This window comes from Nothobranchius furzeri, chromosome 3, assembly GCF_043380555.1.
Source record: "Nothobranchius furzeri strain GRZ-AD chromosome 3, NfurGRZ-RIMD1, whole genome shotgun sequence".
In the NCBI taxonomy this organism is placed as follows: domain Eukaryota; kingdom Metazoa; phylum Chordata; class Actinopteri; order Cyprinodontiformes; family Nothobranchiidae; genus Nothobranchius; species Nothobranchius furzeri.
This window is the reverse complement of record NC_091743.1, coordinates 46,699,528-46,716,458: the sequence shown is the minus strand read 5'-3', so window position 1 is coordinate 46,716,458 and position 16,931 is coordinate 46,699,528. Positions and strand designations below refer to the sequence as shown.

Genomic DNA, 16,931 nt, shown 5'->3' with positions numbered 1-16,931 from the left:
GAAGTGACTCCCCAATTCCACAGAACAAAGTGATACATTGAAGTACACCAGCTTTTTGAAAGCATACCTCTGCTCATGGCTCCTCTCAAGACGTGGAAAAAGATAAACCAAGCATGCATATCCACTTTCTTCCTTTGTTGAAAAAGGTATTCAGGGTAAGTATAGTTCATGGGTGCTGCCACCGTGTTGCATTTTTTAAAACCAGATCGAGCCTGCGTAATCAGTATGTGCAGCTGGTCCCACCAACTTACCCATTCATAATCATGGAGTTTTCACGTTCATTGTCGTCAGAAATTACATGAGGAAGGGCACTCCTGCTGCTGTTATGCTGGGTCTTATTTCCATTGGAAATTGTAGTTCATGTCTGGGAATGCTGACTGACACAACTTCACAGTGTTGACCATGCAAGCTGGGAAATCAGTAGAATTTGCTAGACGTTGGGCCCAGTGACCAAGATCATTAGTTTTAGCAATGCAAGCAACGATAATAAATGTACTGAAACACAGTAGCAACGTGTTTAGTAAGTGGAAAGGACACAAACCTACTTATTTTGAAATAAAAAGGTTTATTGCAGCTATCACAACATTTCACATATGTTGCAGTCAAACTGGTATTTGTGATGGTGTTCATCTGGAATCTTCATAATTTTTAGTCAAAATTCAGTCTTGAGAAGTGTTACCACAGAAGAGGATCAAGGCCACTGAAAAGAAAATGAGTATTCTGACTTTTTGCTCATAATTTTGACTGGTTTTTTTTTTTTTTTTTTTTTTTTTGCTGAGATTTAAAGTCAGAATTCTTAAAAAAATGTAATTCTTAAGACTTCCCTCTCCCCAGCCACTTGAGCAGCTCTTCCGGAGGAACCCAAATGCATTCCCTGGCCAGGTGAGAGGCATAATCCCTCCAACGTGTCCCAGGCCTCCCTTTAGGTTTTCTCTCGGTTGGATGTGCCCGGAAAACCTCACCAGGGAGGCTTCCAGGGCCGCATCAACTGACTCCACTCGATGTGGAGGAGCAGCAGATCTACTCCATGTTGTTTACTTACATTAAAAATAATAATGAAACCTGTCATGCAGGCCTGCAGCACATTCCAAAAGAAAATTAGAACATTTACTTTGGAATGTTGCCCAATGTTCACAATGCTTAGAAGACTGTTTTATTAAAGATACCAGGTGACAATGTTTATCATTGAAAGGGCATCAGTCATCACTGTCTGTCACTTGTGCCCATAGTTGAAAGAATAGGACTTGAAACAGGCTGATCCAGTGGTTAAACCTTTTTCTACTGCTTCAGTGCCTTTTCTAAGATAAGCAAACTGTGCTTTATGCTGTTTAGGTAAAAATAGACTGACTTCGTTGGGAAAAGATGTCTATCTCATTTGTTTTTCTAAATTCTAAAATGTGCTTTTCTGGTTAAAATGCTGTTATTATTTTTCCAAGAACATTGACATGCTCATAAATCTTTACATATCGTGACTTTGGGACATGGGTGACTTGTGCTCAGAAGATCTGTTATCTGTCAGTGAAGTAATACATTTGTAGTGATAATATCACACCAAACCACTTTACACTGGCTTCCGGTAATTTTCAGTATACAGTTAATATTTATAATGCTACTTTTACAGAATAGTTTAATAGTGCGGCATAACTTTGAACTTTTAAACGTTAAAGCAATAATAATAACAGTAATAATAATAATATCTTGAGGATTTTCAGATTCTAAATTTAAAAAAATGAGGGGCCATAATTTTTATTTGGTGGTATTTGGTTAATCATATCTTCTTTTCACATTGGTATTTAATGTCTATATCTAATTCACACTTATTGCTAAGTTGCAGTTTCTGTAATATGATGTTGTTTTGATTTATAACGAACTGTAAATATTAACTTTATTAATGATAATCGAATTTAGGTTGAGTTCTTTCTAAAACGTTTAGAAAACAGCGTCACTAATTTCCTCATGTGGCCATATATGGTATTGTAGCTCACCTCATTTGGCGTTTGAAACAAATCTTTCAAGAGTCAGTAAAATGCCCAACGTGTATTATCGAGTCATCTCGATGACTGAAATGATGAAAGGTATTCAAAAAAGGTATTTAGAGTAGGAGCCAAACCTTTAGAGCAGGAAACATCCCGCCTTGCCCGCTCCCTGCAACTTCCGGGTGAATATATCCGCAGACCAGCGTCTGTTCCGTCACTCCATTTTCCCTCGACCAACCGAGGAGCTCTAACGTGTGGGAGAAGCGTTTTTGCTCAGAGCTGTAACTTCAATCAAAAAACGGTACTGCTTGTTTTAATACATTCATTGTTTATGATATGGAGCTTACTTAGAAGAAACAAATTTCGGGGCGCGTGTTTTTTTAACTACGTGCACATGGTTTCATTGTTCGGGTTGATTTAGAGCGCCTCTAGCCGAGAGTAGGCCGCGGAAAGACGGCAGCCATCTTATTTTTACAGCTATTAGCGCCGACATTTACTCTGCCGAGTTTTTTCCTAAATGTTTGTATATGTTGATTTGTTTGTTTCGGTTCATTGGAAACTAAAGCGAGTTTGGTTTCATTGGTAACGCCTAATTCATGATTTGGTTTCCGTGCTTGCTAATGTTAGCACTTATCGCTAACGGAAACTAGGTCATGTATTCTTGTTCAGCCTGGGGTTGAATTTATTTATTTCTAATAAGATATTAAAATGTTTTATCGGGTCACAGAACACTTTTGTACATGCATCTAGATTAAAGGCCTGTCTTTTATCACATTACTGTGTTTACATGGGCTATATTTTTACCATCCTAGTACGATTTTCTTCATTTAAAACATCCTAGTATGATTTTCTTCATTTAAAACTATCTAACATATCATTCCTAATTTGTGCAACAGGAAGAGAAACAATGCGGTTTTCGCCTAACGGATCTAACTGCTTCCCATTTTTCTCTTTGCTGTTGATCTCAGCTCCAGTCATGCATCGAGACTGTCCCCTAGACTGTAAAGTCTACGTTGGAAATTTGGGCAACAATGGAAACAAGACGGAGCTAGAGAGAGCTTTTGGCTACTACGGCCCCCTCCGCAGTGTCTGGGTGGCCAGGAACCCCCCAGGTTTTGCCTTTGTGGAGTTTGAAGACCCTCGAGATGCAACTGATGCAGTTCGAGAGCTTGATGGAAGGTGAGTGTAGATGTATATTTTGCTGTAAACGCAGAGGGCATCTGAATTAGTTCTGCAGGAGCTAACGACCTCTGCCCTTTGTGATTGGCCACCAGGTCACTTTGTGGTTGCCGAGTTCGAGTGGAGCTGTCCAATGGAGAAAAACGTAACCGTAGCCGTGGAGCTCCCCCTTCGTGGGGCAGGCGTATTCGAGACCGAGATGACTATCGACGTCGTAGCCCGCCTCCCCGACGAAGGTGACCTAAGTGTATTTGATAACAGACAATAGAGATAAATTGTATTTTTAACATTCTTGCTGATTTACTCATCCATCTCTTTCCTGCTGATAACATTGGTGACTGTTGGTCTATCAAAGCCTTGCAGTTTCATCCTCATTGGCATTAGTCATTTAGTACAACCAGCCAAACAGGTATTTGATCCAATTACAGAATTATGCCTTTTAGACAGGACATTGTTTTTGACAATGTAGCCTCTATGTTGAAAGCTGCTTAAGTGTCACGCAAAATGTGACTTTTGCTTCAGACATAAATACTTCTTTGAAGTGTGTACTGTTGTGTGCTTAAAATGTTAAGACTTAAGGTGGCAAAATAGGGCTGTGAATCAGGTTTAGGCAGAAAAGAAAGGGCTTTATTCATAAAAATATGACTTGTTTAAAGATTTTGGTGGATGAAAGTGCCAAATGTGTTGTGAAAAATTCCTTTTTTTTGTTTGAGGATGCTTTATACTTTTTATCTATATTAATAAGAATGAAACCCGTTGCAGAGCCACCACCATGCCTCTTCTCACCACCCTCTGAGTCAGTCAACTAGTCTTCTTTCAGCATCATGTGACTGCTGACCATCGGGCCCCAATCAGCTTGGCTTGTGCTGTCACATGACCCAGGCATGGCCAGTCGTCAGGTTGCACCAGCCCATTGGTTCCTCAGCATGCCGTTCTCAACCTCCTTCTCCTTCAACCTTTAACCAAACGGCAGCGGCCCACATCACATTCCCGACCAATCAGCGTATTATGTTCCCAAAAGTCTACAACCTACCGGCAGCAGCCTTCGGCTTACCAATTAAAGCAGGAATAAAGCCACAACCAGCCCCCATCTGCCTGCCATCTAATCACCTTGCAGCATCCGGCCAGTCCCATTCAGCCAATTCTACCTACCCGGCCGACAGTCTGCCTCCCTTTCGTCATATCTAGCTTGTTGAAATCCAAAAATACTAGTAAGTTTTCCTGCTTCATTCAGTACACTGCAGATTACAGTTTTAACACTGAAGAAACAGCTGGTTTGAAAAGGTTATTTCTTTATCTCATTTATTGGTTTGTCGTTTTATTATCCACTATTTTTCAAACAGGAATGATTTTATATCAAATATCTGGAACGTCATGTTTCCAGAGGTTTTGATATGATAGCTAATGTTCTTTTACTTGATACACACACCATCCAAAACTCAAGCCTTTCTATGACTCAGTCTATGATTGTGGTGTTGGCGGCGACATTTTAACCTGGTTTTTTTCTCAATTTATTTCCTGTGACATATACATCTTTACTAGCCTCCATTTTTGTTTAGGTATTTCTTTTGAAGTGAACCAGTTTCATACAGATGGTGGCCCCTGTACGTTCTTATTTTTCACACACGGGCCAGTCCACAGTACAGTGTTTGCTCTTCTCAGAGCCCAAACCCTCTTAAATTATTAATGGGATTCATTAGACAGTACTTATTACAATTACAAAAGTTACTCATTGTACTGTGGGATAGGTGAGAGGAGATTACTTGACACCTGCCATCTTTATGTGCTAGGTTTACTGCCAGTGGCTATTTTCTGATACATTTTTCTGAGAGGGGGAAAACATTTACTGCTCTTAAATTAGTAAAATAATAGTGGGCTGTGCTGCGAGTCCAGTATGAGATCTACAGGTCGATGACAGCATTTGTTTGGGGTTATAACACTTTGATTTTCCTTGTGCAGATCTCCTCGCAGGCGGAGCTTGAGCCGCAGCCGAAGCAGGTATGTGAACTTTAAAGGGTCGGTCTCGTTCATGCAGGAAAAGTCATGTTGTCACCAACATGATGGTGAAACACTGGTCTGGGTGCTGAACTGTTTATTTAACCTACTAAATCGGAGCTTTATTTATTTTCAGGTCTTTGTCTAGAGAAAGGAGGAGAGAGAGGTCCCTCTCCCGGGACAGGAACCACAAGCCCTCCAGGTCCTTCTCCCGATCAAGGAGGTACTGAGAGCTTTAGTTTATGTCTCAAGTAAAACAAATGTCTAGTTTGTGAGCGCTAGAAATGGTTCAGTCTTAAAACCTGATTTTCTCGTGTTTCTATAGAGTATTCCATAAAGCATCATGTTTTTAAAAGCTTTACCTAATGGACATCTTGTCTTTGCCCACAGCCGTTCCAGGTCTAATGACCGAAGATAAAATAATCCATTAGGTGTAAAGGGAGCTGAAGATGGAACGTTTGTACAGGCTCATCCATTGTTGAGGTGGTTGTCAGCATGACCATGTGATAGTCATTTGTTTTTTTAACAATCATTTTAGTGTCCCTCCTTTTCTTTAGAGTTGCTTTCAGATGCATTGACTGGGTGTGTACATCACCAGTCTGTCATGCCCTGCATTCCAGCGTTAACCTCCTTAAGCTTCAATTTTTCACCAGTTAAATGTTTCTGTGGTTTGACAATGTGGATTGTCTTTTTCACTGTAAGTGCAAACATTTTGTTTTCATAAAGATTTGGAGATGCTCAATTATCCCTTTTTGTGTGAAGCCCACCTGTTTTCAACTTGTATCATTTTGTTGTCCAAGAAGCAAAACTATGACGTTTATTCAGAAGTGTAGTCAACACAAGTCAGATAGTTGACTATTAAGTTTTACATCATTGTGTGTGTGTTTTTTTTTCATATGATATAAACTAGTCTCAAATAAAAATCTGGTTTTGTCAAGAATGTAATGTGAATTTATTTCCCCCCAAATAGTTTTTGGTTTTAGTTTAAAGTTTTGTCCACAAGAGGGCATCAGCTCAGTGTCTCAGAAACAAAGATGCCTCATTCCGCCCCAGTGGTGTCTGGAAAATGGTTTTTGGGGTGGCCAGGTGAGGGCACAAATTAAAATTATATTTTTTTTACAGAATTGAAAAAAGTATAAATCATTTAAATGGCTAACTGGCATCTTTCCATGAGTAAAGGCATACATTTATAATAACATTGGGACTTTTACAGAAAAGAGATGAGGGTGCTCTTTAAAGGAAGTAGATGTCCTTTCCAGGCTAACTCTTAAGTTCGACTTAACTTTCAGTTAAATGGTCATCAAAATAAAGCCTGGTTTGTTTGAATCCAGTGGTCTCATCTGAATTTCAGCAATGTTTTGGAGCATGAACCCTTTATTGGTGAGGACACTGAAACATTAAATCTTCCAACAAAAGTTTTGAGATGTTACATTTATATTTGCTGAGGGCTGGATTAGGATTTAATGATCGCATATTGATACCCTTGTACTAGAGCATCTAACTGCATTAAGAACCTTCCACTAACCTGTCCTATGGTGGCATCTGTTATCTCCTTTTGTCCATTGTCTCTAGAGAGAAGCAGATACGACAAGAACAATACACCTTAGAAATACAATGAAGCACTAGAGCTGACTGATAAATATTACAGCTTTATTCAACCCAGTTTTGCCGAACACATTAATGTAAATTGTCACATAGCGTAAACATTTACAATTATGGGTCAAGTTGGTTTTTCTGCTGTATGAAATTATACTTTGCAGATACGACCATCAAATCATGGACTGCTGGCACAAAGCTAGAATCTAGTTGACCCTTAACAAATTTTTTAATAAAAACGTACTGTATGTATACAGTATGTGCTACAGTTCATACATGTGCAAAAACACCCAAATCATTCACTGAATAGATCAGACGTATTAAAGCAGACAATCGTAAAACATGCAGGGCGAGAACTTCATCTACTGTATATAAATATTTCTAAACTACGAGTGTAAACAGGAGAAGCTATTCTTTACATGGCTTTATACAGTGCTCAGCATAAATGAGTACACCCCATTACATTTGTCAAAAAGCCTTAAGTTTCCTTTCAGAATCAACCTTTTCTATAGGATACCATACTCAAAAATATTCCTACATATGTGGGACATTGATTGCAATCAAGATTTGTTCATTTGCACACAAAAATGTTTTTTCCTAACAAATCCATTCAAGGTCATGTTACAAAAACGAGTACACCCCAAATATAGTCTTAGGAGAAAAGCCACACTTAAAATTCCAAAATTTGAATTAACAGGCATTCAACCACAGGTGAGTCTATTGATTCATTTAAGAGGTGTCCAGCAGACAGGTGACTATAAAAGGGCGTTATTTAACAAAGAAAAGCCCCTCCCATTTCATGCTGTTAGCAATGTCTCCACATGGAAGAGAAACTTCTCAAAATCTGAGAAAGGAAATCACTTCTACAGGTGAGGGCTACAAGATCAGCAAAGCTTTACATGTCAGTCAGAATGTAGCATAAGTGATCAAAAAATGTAAGAAAGATGGAAGTGCAACCATCTTACAGAGATGTCCACGGTAGTTAACATCTTGACAGGATCATCTTCTGATAAGGAGGGTTTAGAAAAATCACCATGCAAGTTCACTGCAGTTAGCTAAAGCAGTAGAAAGCCAAACTGGAGTGACCGTTTCCCATTACACCATACTGCACACATGGCACAGGACTGGCATGCGTGGGTATCGTTCACGAGAAAGCCTCTCCTAAAGCCCATGCGCAAAAAGCCCGCCTAGGATTTTCTAGGGCCCATGCTGAAAGAGATGAAGACTACTGGGACTCTGTACTTTGGAGTGAGGAGACAAAGATCACTGTTTGTGGAACTAATGGTTTCAATACTGTATGGCGTCGTAAAGGTGAGGATTTCAAAGAGAAATGCATGGCGCCTACAGTGAAACACGGTGGTGGCGGTGTCCTTATGTGGGGCTGCATGAGTGCTTGAAATCAACAACGTACTGCTCTATTCTGTAGGAGAAGATGCGGCCATCACTCCGTGCTCTTGGTCGTCGTATGCTTTTCCAACACAATGATCCAAAACACACATCTGAAGCTACTGTTGCATTTCTGAAGAAGAACAGGATGAAGGTGATTGAATGATCACGTCTGTCTCTTGATCTGAACCCAGTCGATCACCTGTGGGGAAGCAGCAAGTTGAGCATCACTCTCCATCCAGCATCCAGCCTCTAAAAGATATGATTCTGTAAGAATGGAAGAAGATAGATGTTGCAATATGTCGCCAACTTGTTCATTCCATGCCTAGAAGACTTGGTGCTGTCCTTGAAAATCACAGTGGTCATACAAAACACTAGATGTAGTGGTTTTTGTTGCAGGGTGTATTCATTTTTTCTTCAACCAGTTTTAGTAAAACTGAAGATTTTGTGTGTGTAAAGTTATATTATTAATCTTAATTTCATGTTTCATGGAGTTAAACAAGTGTTCAATAAAACCCAGCGTTGTGAAAATTCTGTTCTTCATTGAGCTGCTAATTACATTTGTACTTTTTAAGAAGGATGTACTTACTTATGCTGAGCACTGTACATACTCAACGCATTACACACTGTGAAGATGATGAAACCAGTATTTTTAACAAAGTAACTTTATTACTTCTGCAGATTAATTATTAAGATAGTGTTTATGCTAATATTACATACTGAGTTAAGCACCAACTAGACCTTCAATGGACAATGGAGGAAAGATAAAAGCCATATGATATTAAGCATATAATGAAGTAATTTAGGTTCTTTCAAAACTTCAGCGCTCTAGCTTCTTTGCAATTGAAATACGAGGTTACTCAGCTGTTCGGTTGTTGCAGCTTTTTGTAGAAAACAGCTGATGTTTAGTCCCAAACACACTGGATACAGCAGTAACTATATAAACTAACAGAATATAGCTATGCTGTGCTGCTGATGCCAAGTCCACATCAGCACCAACATAACAAAAGACTCACTGTGGTCTGAGAGCAGCCAGGCCATGGTGAACTACAGTTCACTGTTTTGCTGGAAACTGCTGAAGGGCAGTGAGATGGTGCCTGGCAGGTGACTCATACTGGAATAAACACAAAATGACTTCAACAGCAAAAGTGGGTGGAGAGAAACTTTTTGGGTGCAATATGTAATTATTAAAATGTTCTCTGGGTTTGGATGCCTGGAACAGACTAGTCAGGGCCCCTTAACGTGGCAGGATTCCCCTGAGCTCAGAGCTACAGGTGGATTCACTGGAGTTGTTAGTCTCACTTGTTATTCACTGTTCAGATCACAAGTCACTCATCTTATCAGGACTTATATGTGTAATAATCTAAAACACTTAAAGAGACAATGTGTAGTTTTTACTGTTAATCTCTGGAAATATCCATCTAATTGTTGAAAATGAATTAAACGATGCCTAGTTCTTGAAAATATTGGCGGCTTTGAAACATATAACCATAAAAATCAGGTCTAAAATACACAGGATCGGGTGTAAGGCTTGATTTATGCTTGACGCGTCCGCGAGGTTCGCACGGCTCCGCGCGGCAAAATTGCATCATTTTAACAACCACGCCCCTCCACTGTGCCTCCGCACGGACCAAACTTTACACATCGCGCACCTAGGAAATTTTCTAACCACGCAGACGGTCGGATGCGGAAAAACATGGCGGACTGGCAAGAACTAGTATGGCAGAGGTTCGTAAATACAGACATTTGTATGATTCAGCTCTCAAAGATCACCGTGATCAACATGTTGTTAATAATTCTTGGAGAGAAATAGCTCGCACTGTCGGAAAAGACGAGGACGCTGTTAAAAATGCTGGAATGTCATGTTGTAAACAACAGTAATTTTTACTTCTACTATGGTGTAGTGTTGGATGCATGCCGTAGAGCTCCATGCTGCCCCCTACAGTTTGGGAGAATATTGGCTCACTACAGAGACCGCATGAACCATAAACGCTGCAAGTTGTGAAGCGCGTTCCATCCGCGTTCCAAGCGGAAAGTAAATGCGTCAAGCATAAACCAAGCTTTAGTCTCTGGGCGATGCCATATTATATATCATGTTTCATTCTATGGCAGCCGGTGAGGACTAAAAGCATTCACTGAGTTTTAACAAACAGTTATAAATTTTTCACCATTCACAAACATCGCTGATTTACACATTTACCTCTTCACTCGTCAGTGATGAAAGGGATTTGCTTGTTATTTTGCTGGAAGTTGAACGATCTGATGAAGTAAACATTTTAAAAAAATGTGCTCCCAGTGATTTTTGACCCTAATGGCCATCCGTTGTTAAGGCCTCACTCAAACACAAAAATGCTGCTCCCCCATCGCTAGGGAAAATACAAATTGTCACTTTAAATAGGCTCTTCAGCTGATCCTGGTTTGTTCAAAACACCACTTAAAGAGATTTTTCAGCCATTTAAAAGTTTTCTGTATAAAAGCTATTACCACCTGAACAGCCTCACCTCGTAGAAACAGTTTACATCCTGCTGTAAGCGCTAGTCCAAAGAAAAGTGTTAAAACATCTCTAACATCCAAGGTTTCATAGCAGCTCATTTTAATGTTATTTTATATGTTTTAACATTGGCGTCAGTTTTGCTTTACAGTCATTTGTATAGAACATTATGGTTATTTACAAAATAGCATAGTGTGTATTTCTGATGCATCCAGGAATATGAGGTCAAGTCAGGCAGGAATGTCTTAAAGAGACAAAGTGTAGTTTTTACCGCTATTCCCTGGAAATATCCATCAAACTGCTGTTGAAAATGAATTAAATGATGCCCAGTTGTTGAAAAATACTGGCAGCAAAACTTTTGCCATTCATAAACATAGTTGTTTTTCACATTTAGATATGTACTGCCCCCTATCGCCATGGAAAAAACACGCCGTCACTTTAATGGTTCTGTGAACAAAGCTGTGTCATGTGAAAGTGATGGTGGTGTTCAGAAAAAAAGTAATTATTCATGATTAATGATGAAGTTTTACACAGAAGCTCATTCAAACGACTAAAATCTCTTTAGTAAAAATAAATATGCTTACTTGTCCTTCCTGGTGTGTTTGTTGTGTTTATTTTTGACACAATTTTAATACATGTTTAGTTTGTTTACACCAGCTGCAACTGTACAAAGGTTCAGAATATACTTTTTTTAAAGAATGGGGTTTTTTTGTTGTAAACTTTATCAATTAAAGTTTTTTCCAGGCTTCAGAAAAGTGAGCAATAGGTGGACAATAAAGACATTTTGACCTAAAATCATCAGATTAACAGACTATGAAAGTAATGTCTTCAAGAAACTGGGAGAGTGTGTGCGTGCATTTGTGTGCGTGTGTGTGTGTCTGTCTCCAGGATACTGCTGCACTCAGTCATGTGCACTGAGAGGAGGTGGGGCAGCACCTCTAGGACCAGACGTCCTGGCCTGAAATTCCCTCCAGTACCTTGCCAAAGCTTCACGTGTGCTTGTGTGTTTTTGGGACAAATTCCACGTGCGTGGGACAGATAGCGCCACCTCTGTTTGAGAGGAGGAGGGTGTCTCCTCCCACCAGTTTAAGTCAGTGGAGTCTCTGTCCATGGCTTTGAGAACACTTGTAGATTTCTCCGAGACTCACTAATACTCTTTATCCTATGGATCTGTGGAGGCTTTAGGATCAGTTACCTCATTCTCAAACTTTGCCTTACATCACACTGAAACTTGGAGACAAGCAGCGAGGAGGTGGAAAAGCTGACTCAGTAGACAACAGCTTTAAAAGAGAGGAGATTTAGAAGCGAACTGCACCTGATTTGGCTCAACATGTAAGTAAAACACATTAAAGATGTTATTTTATATGTAAGAAGTTAGTAGTTGTTAAATTTAAAAGAGCTTCTAAGCATCTGAGTAAGATTTATGATTTCACAACCTTTAAAACTCAACACACACACACACACACATATATATATACACTTTTGTAGCTCATTAATAATTGTATTCTAAACATTTGAAGAACAAAAACGTTTTTACAGGACTAATGTGTTCCTAGAGGTGTGAAAAGTTGACATAAATGGATCTTTGCGATCTCATTTTTGCACATCCAGGAAATCCATAAACTCTTGTTTGGTGGTTTTAGTTTTTTTTACATGTCTGTGTGTGTGTGTGTGTGTGTGTGTGTGTGTGTGTGTGTGAGAGAGAGAGAGAGAGAGAGAGAGAGTGGGTGAGTCCAAACTGTGACATCCCAGTTTGACACGAGTTCCAGACTCACGTGGAGCAGAGTTGTAGCTGAACTGGGCTGGGTCCAACTCAGTCATGCATGACTAGCTCTCCCGCCAAAGCTTGAGTCACTCCTCCCAGAACCACCCTGCCCAGTAAAAGAAACGCCCTCCCCCTTCCTCTGTGGGACCAGGGCAGCGCAGGGATCCAGCAGGGATCCTTCAAACCCTTTTATTAACCTAATGATCCACCCACAATTGGGGAGCTTTATTCTGAGCCCTGTGCTGTGGGTGGGAGCGTTGAACACTGCATACATAGTCTTAGTGGTCATTAGATGTGTCCAACAAACCCATTTTTTAGTAAACTCTGATACAGACTGTAGTCAACTGACTTTACTACGTAGATAATTTTGATCAAAATGCAAAGGGCCCTTCTTTTTCTCATGAACAAACCAAACTGAACTCCATGATAGGAGCCAGATCAAGCTAAAATAGAGACATATTTCACTCTCATATTTTATGAATCAGAAAAAAGGGTTTGTGCTTGTGTTTGTATGAAAATAAAAATCAGAATCATATCAGATTATAACAGATGACTTGTTTCATTGACACATTTTTATTTATAACACTAATCAGTATTTTACTGAAACGCATCTTCACGTCAAATTGAAGCAGATTTTTCCAGATTCCGTTTGCAGATAACTGGAACAGCTTCTGTAAAATAAGCTCGTGTCCTCTTAATCACTGATAACGTATTTTATTCATCTCCCAATCTCATCTGCTGCACCGTAACTGGACGGGCAGGGACTGTTTTCCTTGAATGCTTCCTTCCTTCTTGGATGGTCTGAATGACCTGTTTCCCAGGTCAGAGTCAGAAAACAGTCACATGTTTCCCTCAGTTTCAACGTAAACTGAAGATGAATTATTTCTCTGGTGTTTGCCTCCGAGCTGTCTGTAGTCGGAGTGACAGTGCCACCTTGTGGTTTATCTCTCTTACACCAAACACCACAACAGCAGAGGACTTGCCCTTACATGCCTGTGAGAGATTATGCCCAGACATGTACCAGAGAGGAGGGCTAGTGACTCACTGCTGCTGCTGCACTGCATTATAAAAGCCCGTCAGCTCACAGAAGCAGTCTAGTTCACTGAGGAGCTGTTAGGCTAGAACCATGGTGAGTCTGACTAAACTTTGTTTAAATCACTGGTTTGAAAATATTAAAAACATTTAGTTTGTGTACTTTTTAGACTGTGGACAAAATAGATTGTGGCTTTTGAAACTAATCAGTTTTCCTGTTTTTACCTACAGTGCAGAGGGATGGCTACACTTCACAAGCGAGCCCTCAGTACTCTAAGAAGGAACGGTCCCCCTCGGCGGAGCCTGTTTGGCCCAGTGGACCGAGAACAGCTCCAGATGGAGTACCGGACTGCCCTGCGTAAAGATCTGGAGGAGGCTTCCCAACGCTGGGGGTTCGACTTCTTCTCCGACAAACCTCTGGAGAGCGGTGATTTCCAGTGGGAGATTGTCCCAGGTACCAGGGTGCCACTGCCCTACAGATCCAGCGTCATCTGTGCAGGACATGCAGAGGGTCAAAGGTCAGCAGGTGCAACCAAAAGAGGAAGGGTGGTGGTACCAGAGAGGGAGAAAGAGAACTTCCCCCAAACTCTAGAGAAATGTTCTCTGAGTCTGGAGAACATGGAGACAACATCAGAGACGGAAGACAAATCAGGAATGAAGAGGAAACAGACAAACATTACAGGTATGTTTAGATATTTTTTATATCAAATTAGAAACACTCATCTTTTCTCATAAGCTAAGTATCCTCTTCTTTAACCCAACAGATTTCTATCAGGCTAAAAGAAGAGTTGTCTGGCTGCCGAGGAAATCCGGGGAGTGATATTTCCTTTGAAGGTGCCAAAACTCCCAAGAGAACCAGACAAAGAACCAGCACCTCCTTCAGGAATCAGTTGTTCCACACCGAGCAGCGGGAGTGCTGAATCATCCAACAAAAAAAAAACAAAAAAAAGAAAAAAAAAACCCAGAAGGCACCAGGCTAATTAAGATGCTGCATGTGTGAGGGGTCTGGTGTTTTCTGTCCACGCTGCAGTTAAGAAGGTGACATTTGAGCAGAGAAGATTAACAGTAATCTCTGGAATCAGTGGATTTATACTCATTTGGACTGAGAGCTCGCCAAATTGCTGACTGACATTTGTTACGGCGCGTCACACAGCTCTTAACCCTCTCGGTCTCGTTTTGATAAAAGGACGAACAACTAAGTCCTTCAGGGGTGCTTCTGAGTTAAAAAATGCTCATGAGATACTTGTGTGGAGTAACCAGGTAGGTAGGTTTTAACTGTTGCAGATCTGCGATGCCTGCCTCCAGAGGGTTAAAACACAATCACATCTCAGTTTGGTGGGACTTCTGCCTGTTTGAGGATGAAAAGCAGACGTGCGAACAAATATCAGGACTCAGATTAATACGTTTCTGTGGCAAAGCCGCAGGAAAGCTAAAAACAGGAGAGCTTTGTCTATTTTGTTCAAATCTATAATTGTTTTTCTACGTCTTTTTATAGGAGTTTTTTTTTTAAGTGCATTATATTTTACATCGGGGGTTCCCAATCCTGGCCCTGGAGGGCTGGTATCCAGCAGGTTTTGTGGTTTTTCTGCTCCAACAGACTTGATTCAGTGGTTGAAACGCCTGTGCAGCAGCTCATCAGGCTCTGCAGAAGCCTGTTAATGAGCTGCTGATTGAAATCAGGTGTGTTGAAACAGAATTCAAACTAAAACATGCAGGATACCGGCCCTCCAGGACCAGGATTGGGGACCTCTGCTTTACGTAGTCATCGGAAAACGGCTTATGGAGTTGTGATATATCCTTAAACATGTGGTTGCATTGCTTAGACTATAATCAGCAGAAGTGCCAACTTTTTCCATCTCATCCACTGATTTTTAAAACCGTTTAAACCTCCACAACTGCCCTGCTTAGACTCAGATAATGTAGGTTATATCTGTAGCATCATGTCTCTAAAACATTTGTAGGACACATATGATGTAGTAACAGTTAGGCTTTTGTTTGTTTGTTTGTTTATATTTGTAAGTCAAAAACATTGCAGTGTTGCACATAAATCCGAGGGTGGTGTTTTACATGTCTTTGTGGCACATGTGTTTTTAGTATTTTAAGCTCCATAAAGGACAACTGGGTGAAAGTGTTTTAGTGTACGTAACCACATGCTTTATTGTATTGTATTTGGAAGCAAAGTGCAATTTTACCAGACAAAGGGTATAATTTATTTTATTTTTTATCTCTGTTCCGGCAAATCCTGCTGCTATGGAAAATCTGAATGGTGACACACAAGGTCCTGTAATGTTAATCTCTTACGCATTGAACTTTAAAATGTTCACCAACTTCCACAAACAACAAATGCACTTCTGTTATTAAATGCTCTACATGCAATTTTTGGTAAAAACTTCAAATTAATGTGTTTTATTTATTGATATGTCATAATTTGTGTCAATTTAGTTTATGCTCATTTTAAATTTCAATAAAGTTTAAAACTGGCTGTCTTGTGAATTGTTTTTGTCACTTTTCCAATCATTCCATTTTGCAAGTATTAATTATGAGAAATGTTCATTTTATTTTGAAATGTGAAATAAATTGGTTGCTTTTTTTAACCAAATAGAGCAGTTCAAAGCTGGGTTAATATAATCATAAAATTTAAACTATAATTCAATTCAATTTTATTTATACAGCGCCAAATCACGACAAAAGTCGTCTCAAGGCACTTCACACAGTAAGCATCCCAATGCAGTTCAGTTCATTAAGCCAATCAGTAAAAGGTTTCCTATATAAGGAACCCAGCAAATTGCATCAAGTCAGTGACTTTACAGCAATCCTCATACTAAGCAAAAATGTAGCGACAGTGGAGAGGAAAACTCCCTTTTAACAGGAAGAAACCTCCAGAGGATCCTGGCTCAGTATAAGCAGCCATCCTCCACGACTCACTGGGGATCGAGAAGACAGAACACACACACACACACACACACACACACACACACACACACACACACACACACACACACACACACACACCAAGCCATGTGTCTATGGTTACATTGTGATTGCTTAGTAAATATTCTATTTGGCGAGAGAAAAACTTTATTGTATTTATCCTAGTGAATCTATAATTAAACGGGTAAACTAGTAGTAGCACATCCAACGTCAAGGAAAGCAAAAAGTTATTATCAGGAGAGAGAGAATGTATTAGTGGTTAGCAGCAGTGTGCTAGACGATGGCCCCCTCCATGAGGCCACCACAGCTCAGCAGAACATCATTGTAGCTTCTTCTGGGGAGAAAAACACTTAGAGGAAAAAAAATTACAAGCTGAAATAACAGGAAATAATAAAGTTAAAGAGCAGATTGTATAAGAAAGTAGTCGAGTGTGAAAAGTGGTCAGTGTATCCTCCAGCAGTCTAAGCCTATAGCAGCATAACTACAGAGATAACTGGATAACCTAGCCTTTTAGAAGTAGGCATGTTGGAGGCAGGGCAAGGGAGAGCCGTCTTTACCGACTGTACACTCCACCTCCCTC

At 40.1% G+C, this 16,931-nt stretch overlaps 2 protein-coding genes across 3 annotated transcripts; both read left to right on the top strand.

Moving 5' to 3' along the window:
* The first annotated feature begins 2,141 nt into the window (after positions 1-2,141).
* Positions 2,142-6,090, top strand: srsf3b (serine and arginine rich splicing factor 3b). Its single transcript, XM_015959859.3, has 6 exons — positions 2,142-2,277; positions 2,945-3,155; positions 3,251-3,391; positions 5,115-5,153; positions 5,287-5,373; positions 5,541-6,090. Exons 2-6 carry the CDS (start codon positions 2,953-2,955, stop codon positions 5,566-5,568), a joined length of 498 nt encoding a protein of 165 aa, XP_015815345.1. The 5' UTR covers positions 2,142-2,277; positions 2,945-2,952; the 3' UTR covers positions 5,569-6,090.
* Positions 6,091-11,716: 5,626 nt separating this feature from the next.
* Positions 11,717-14,551, top strand: cdkn1a (cyclin dependent kinase inhibitor 1A). 2 transcript variants are annotated; one of them, XM_015959861.3, is made up of 3 exons: positions 11,717-11,955; positions 13,652-14,102; positions 14,185-14,551. In XM_015959861.3, exons 2-3 carry the CDS (start codon positions 13,661-13,663, stop codon positions 14,238-14,240), a joined length of 498 nt encoding a protein of 165 aa, XP_015815347.1. In that variant the 5' UTR covers positions 11,717-11,955; positions 13,652-13,660; the 3' UTR covers positions 14,241-14,551. The 2 variants fall into 2 exon arrangements, with proteins under 2 accessions (XP_015815347.1, XP_015815346.1); XM_015959860.3 differs by lacking the exon at positions 11,717-11,955 and adding an exon at positions 13,384-13,517.
* Positions 14,552-16,931: the final 2,380 nt, after the last annotated feature.

Coding starts and splice junctions, on each gene's coding strand:
- srsf3b (XM_015959859.3), top strand. CDS start 2,953: ATGCATCGAGACTGTCCCCTAGACTGTAAAGTCTACGTTGGAAATTTG. Junction 3,156..3,250: donor GTTCGAGAGCTTGATGGAAG/GTGAGTGTAGAT, acceptor ATTGGCCACCAG/GTCACTTTGTGGTTGCCGAG. Junction 5,374..5,540: donor TCCTTCTCCCGATCAAGGAG/GTACTGAGAGCT, acceptor CTTTGCCCACAG/CCGTTCCAGGTCTAATGACC.
- cdkn1a (XM_015959860.3), top strand. Junction 14,103..14,184: donor GAAACAGACAAACATTACAG/GTATGTTTAGAT, acceptor TTAACCCAACAG/ATTTCTATCAGGCTAAAAGA.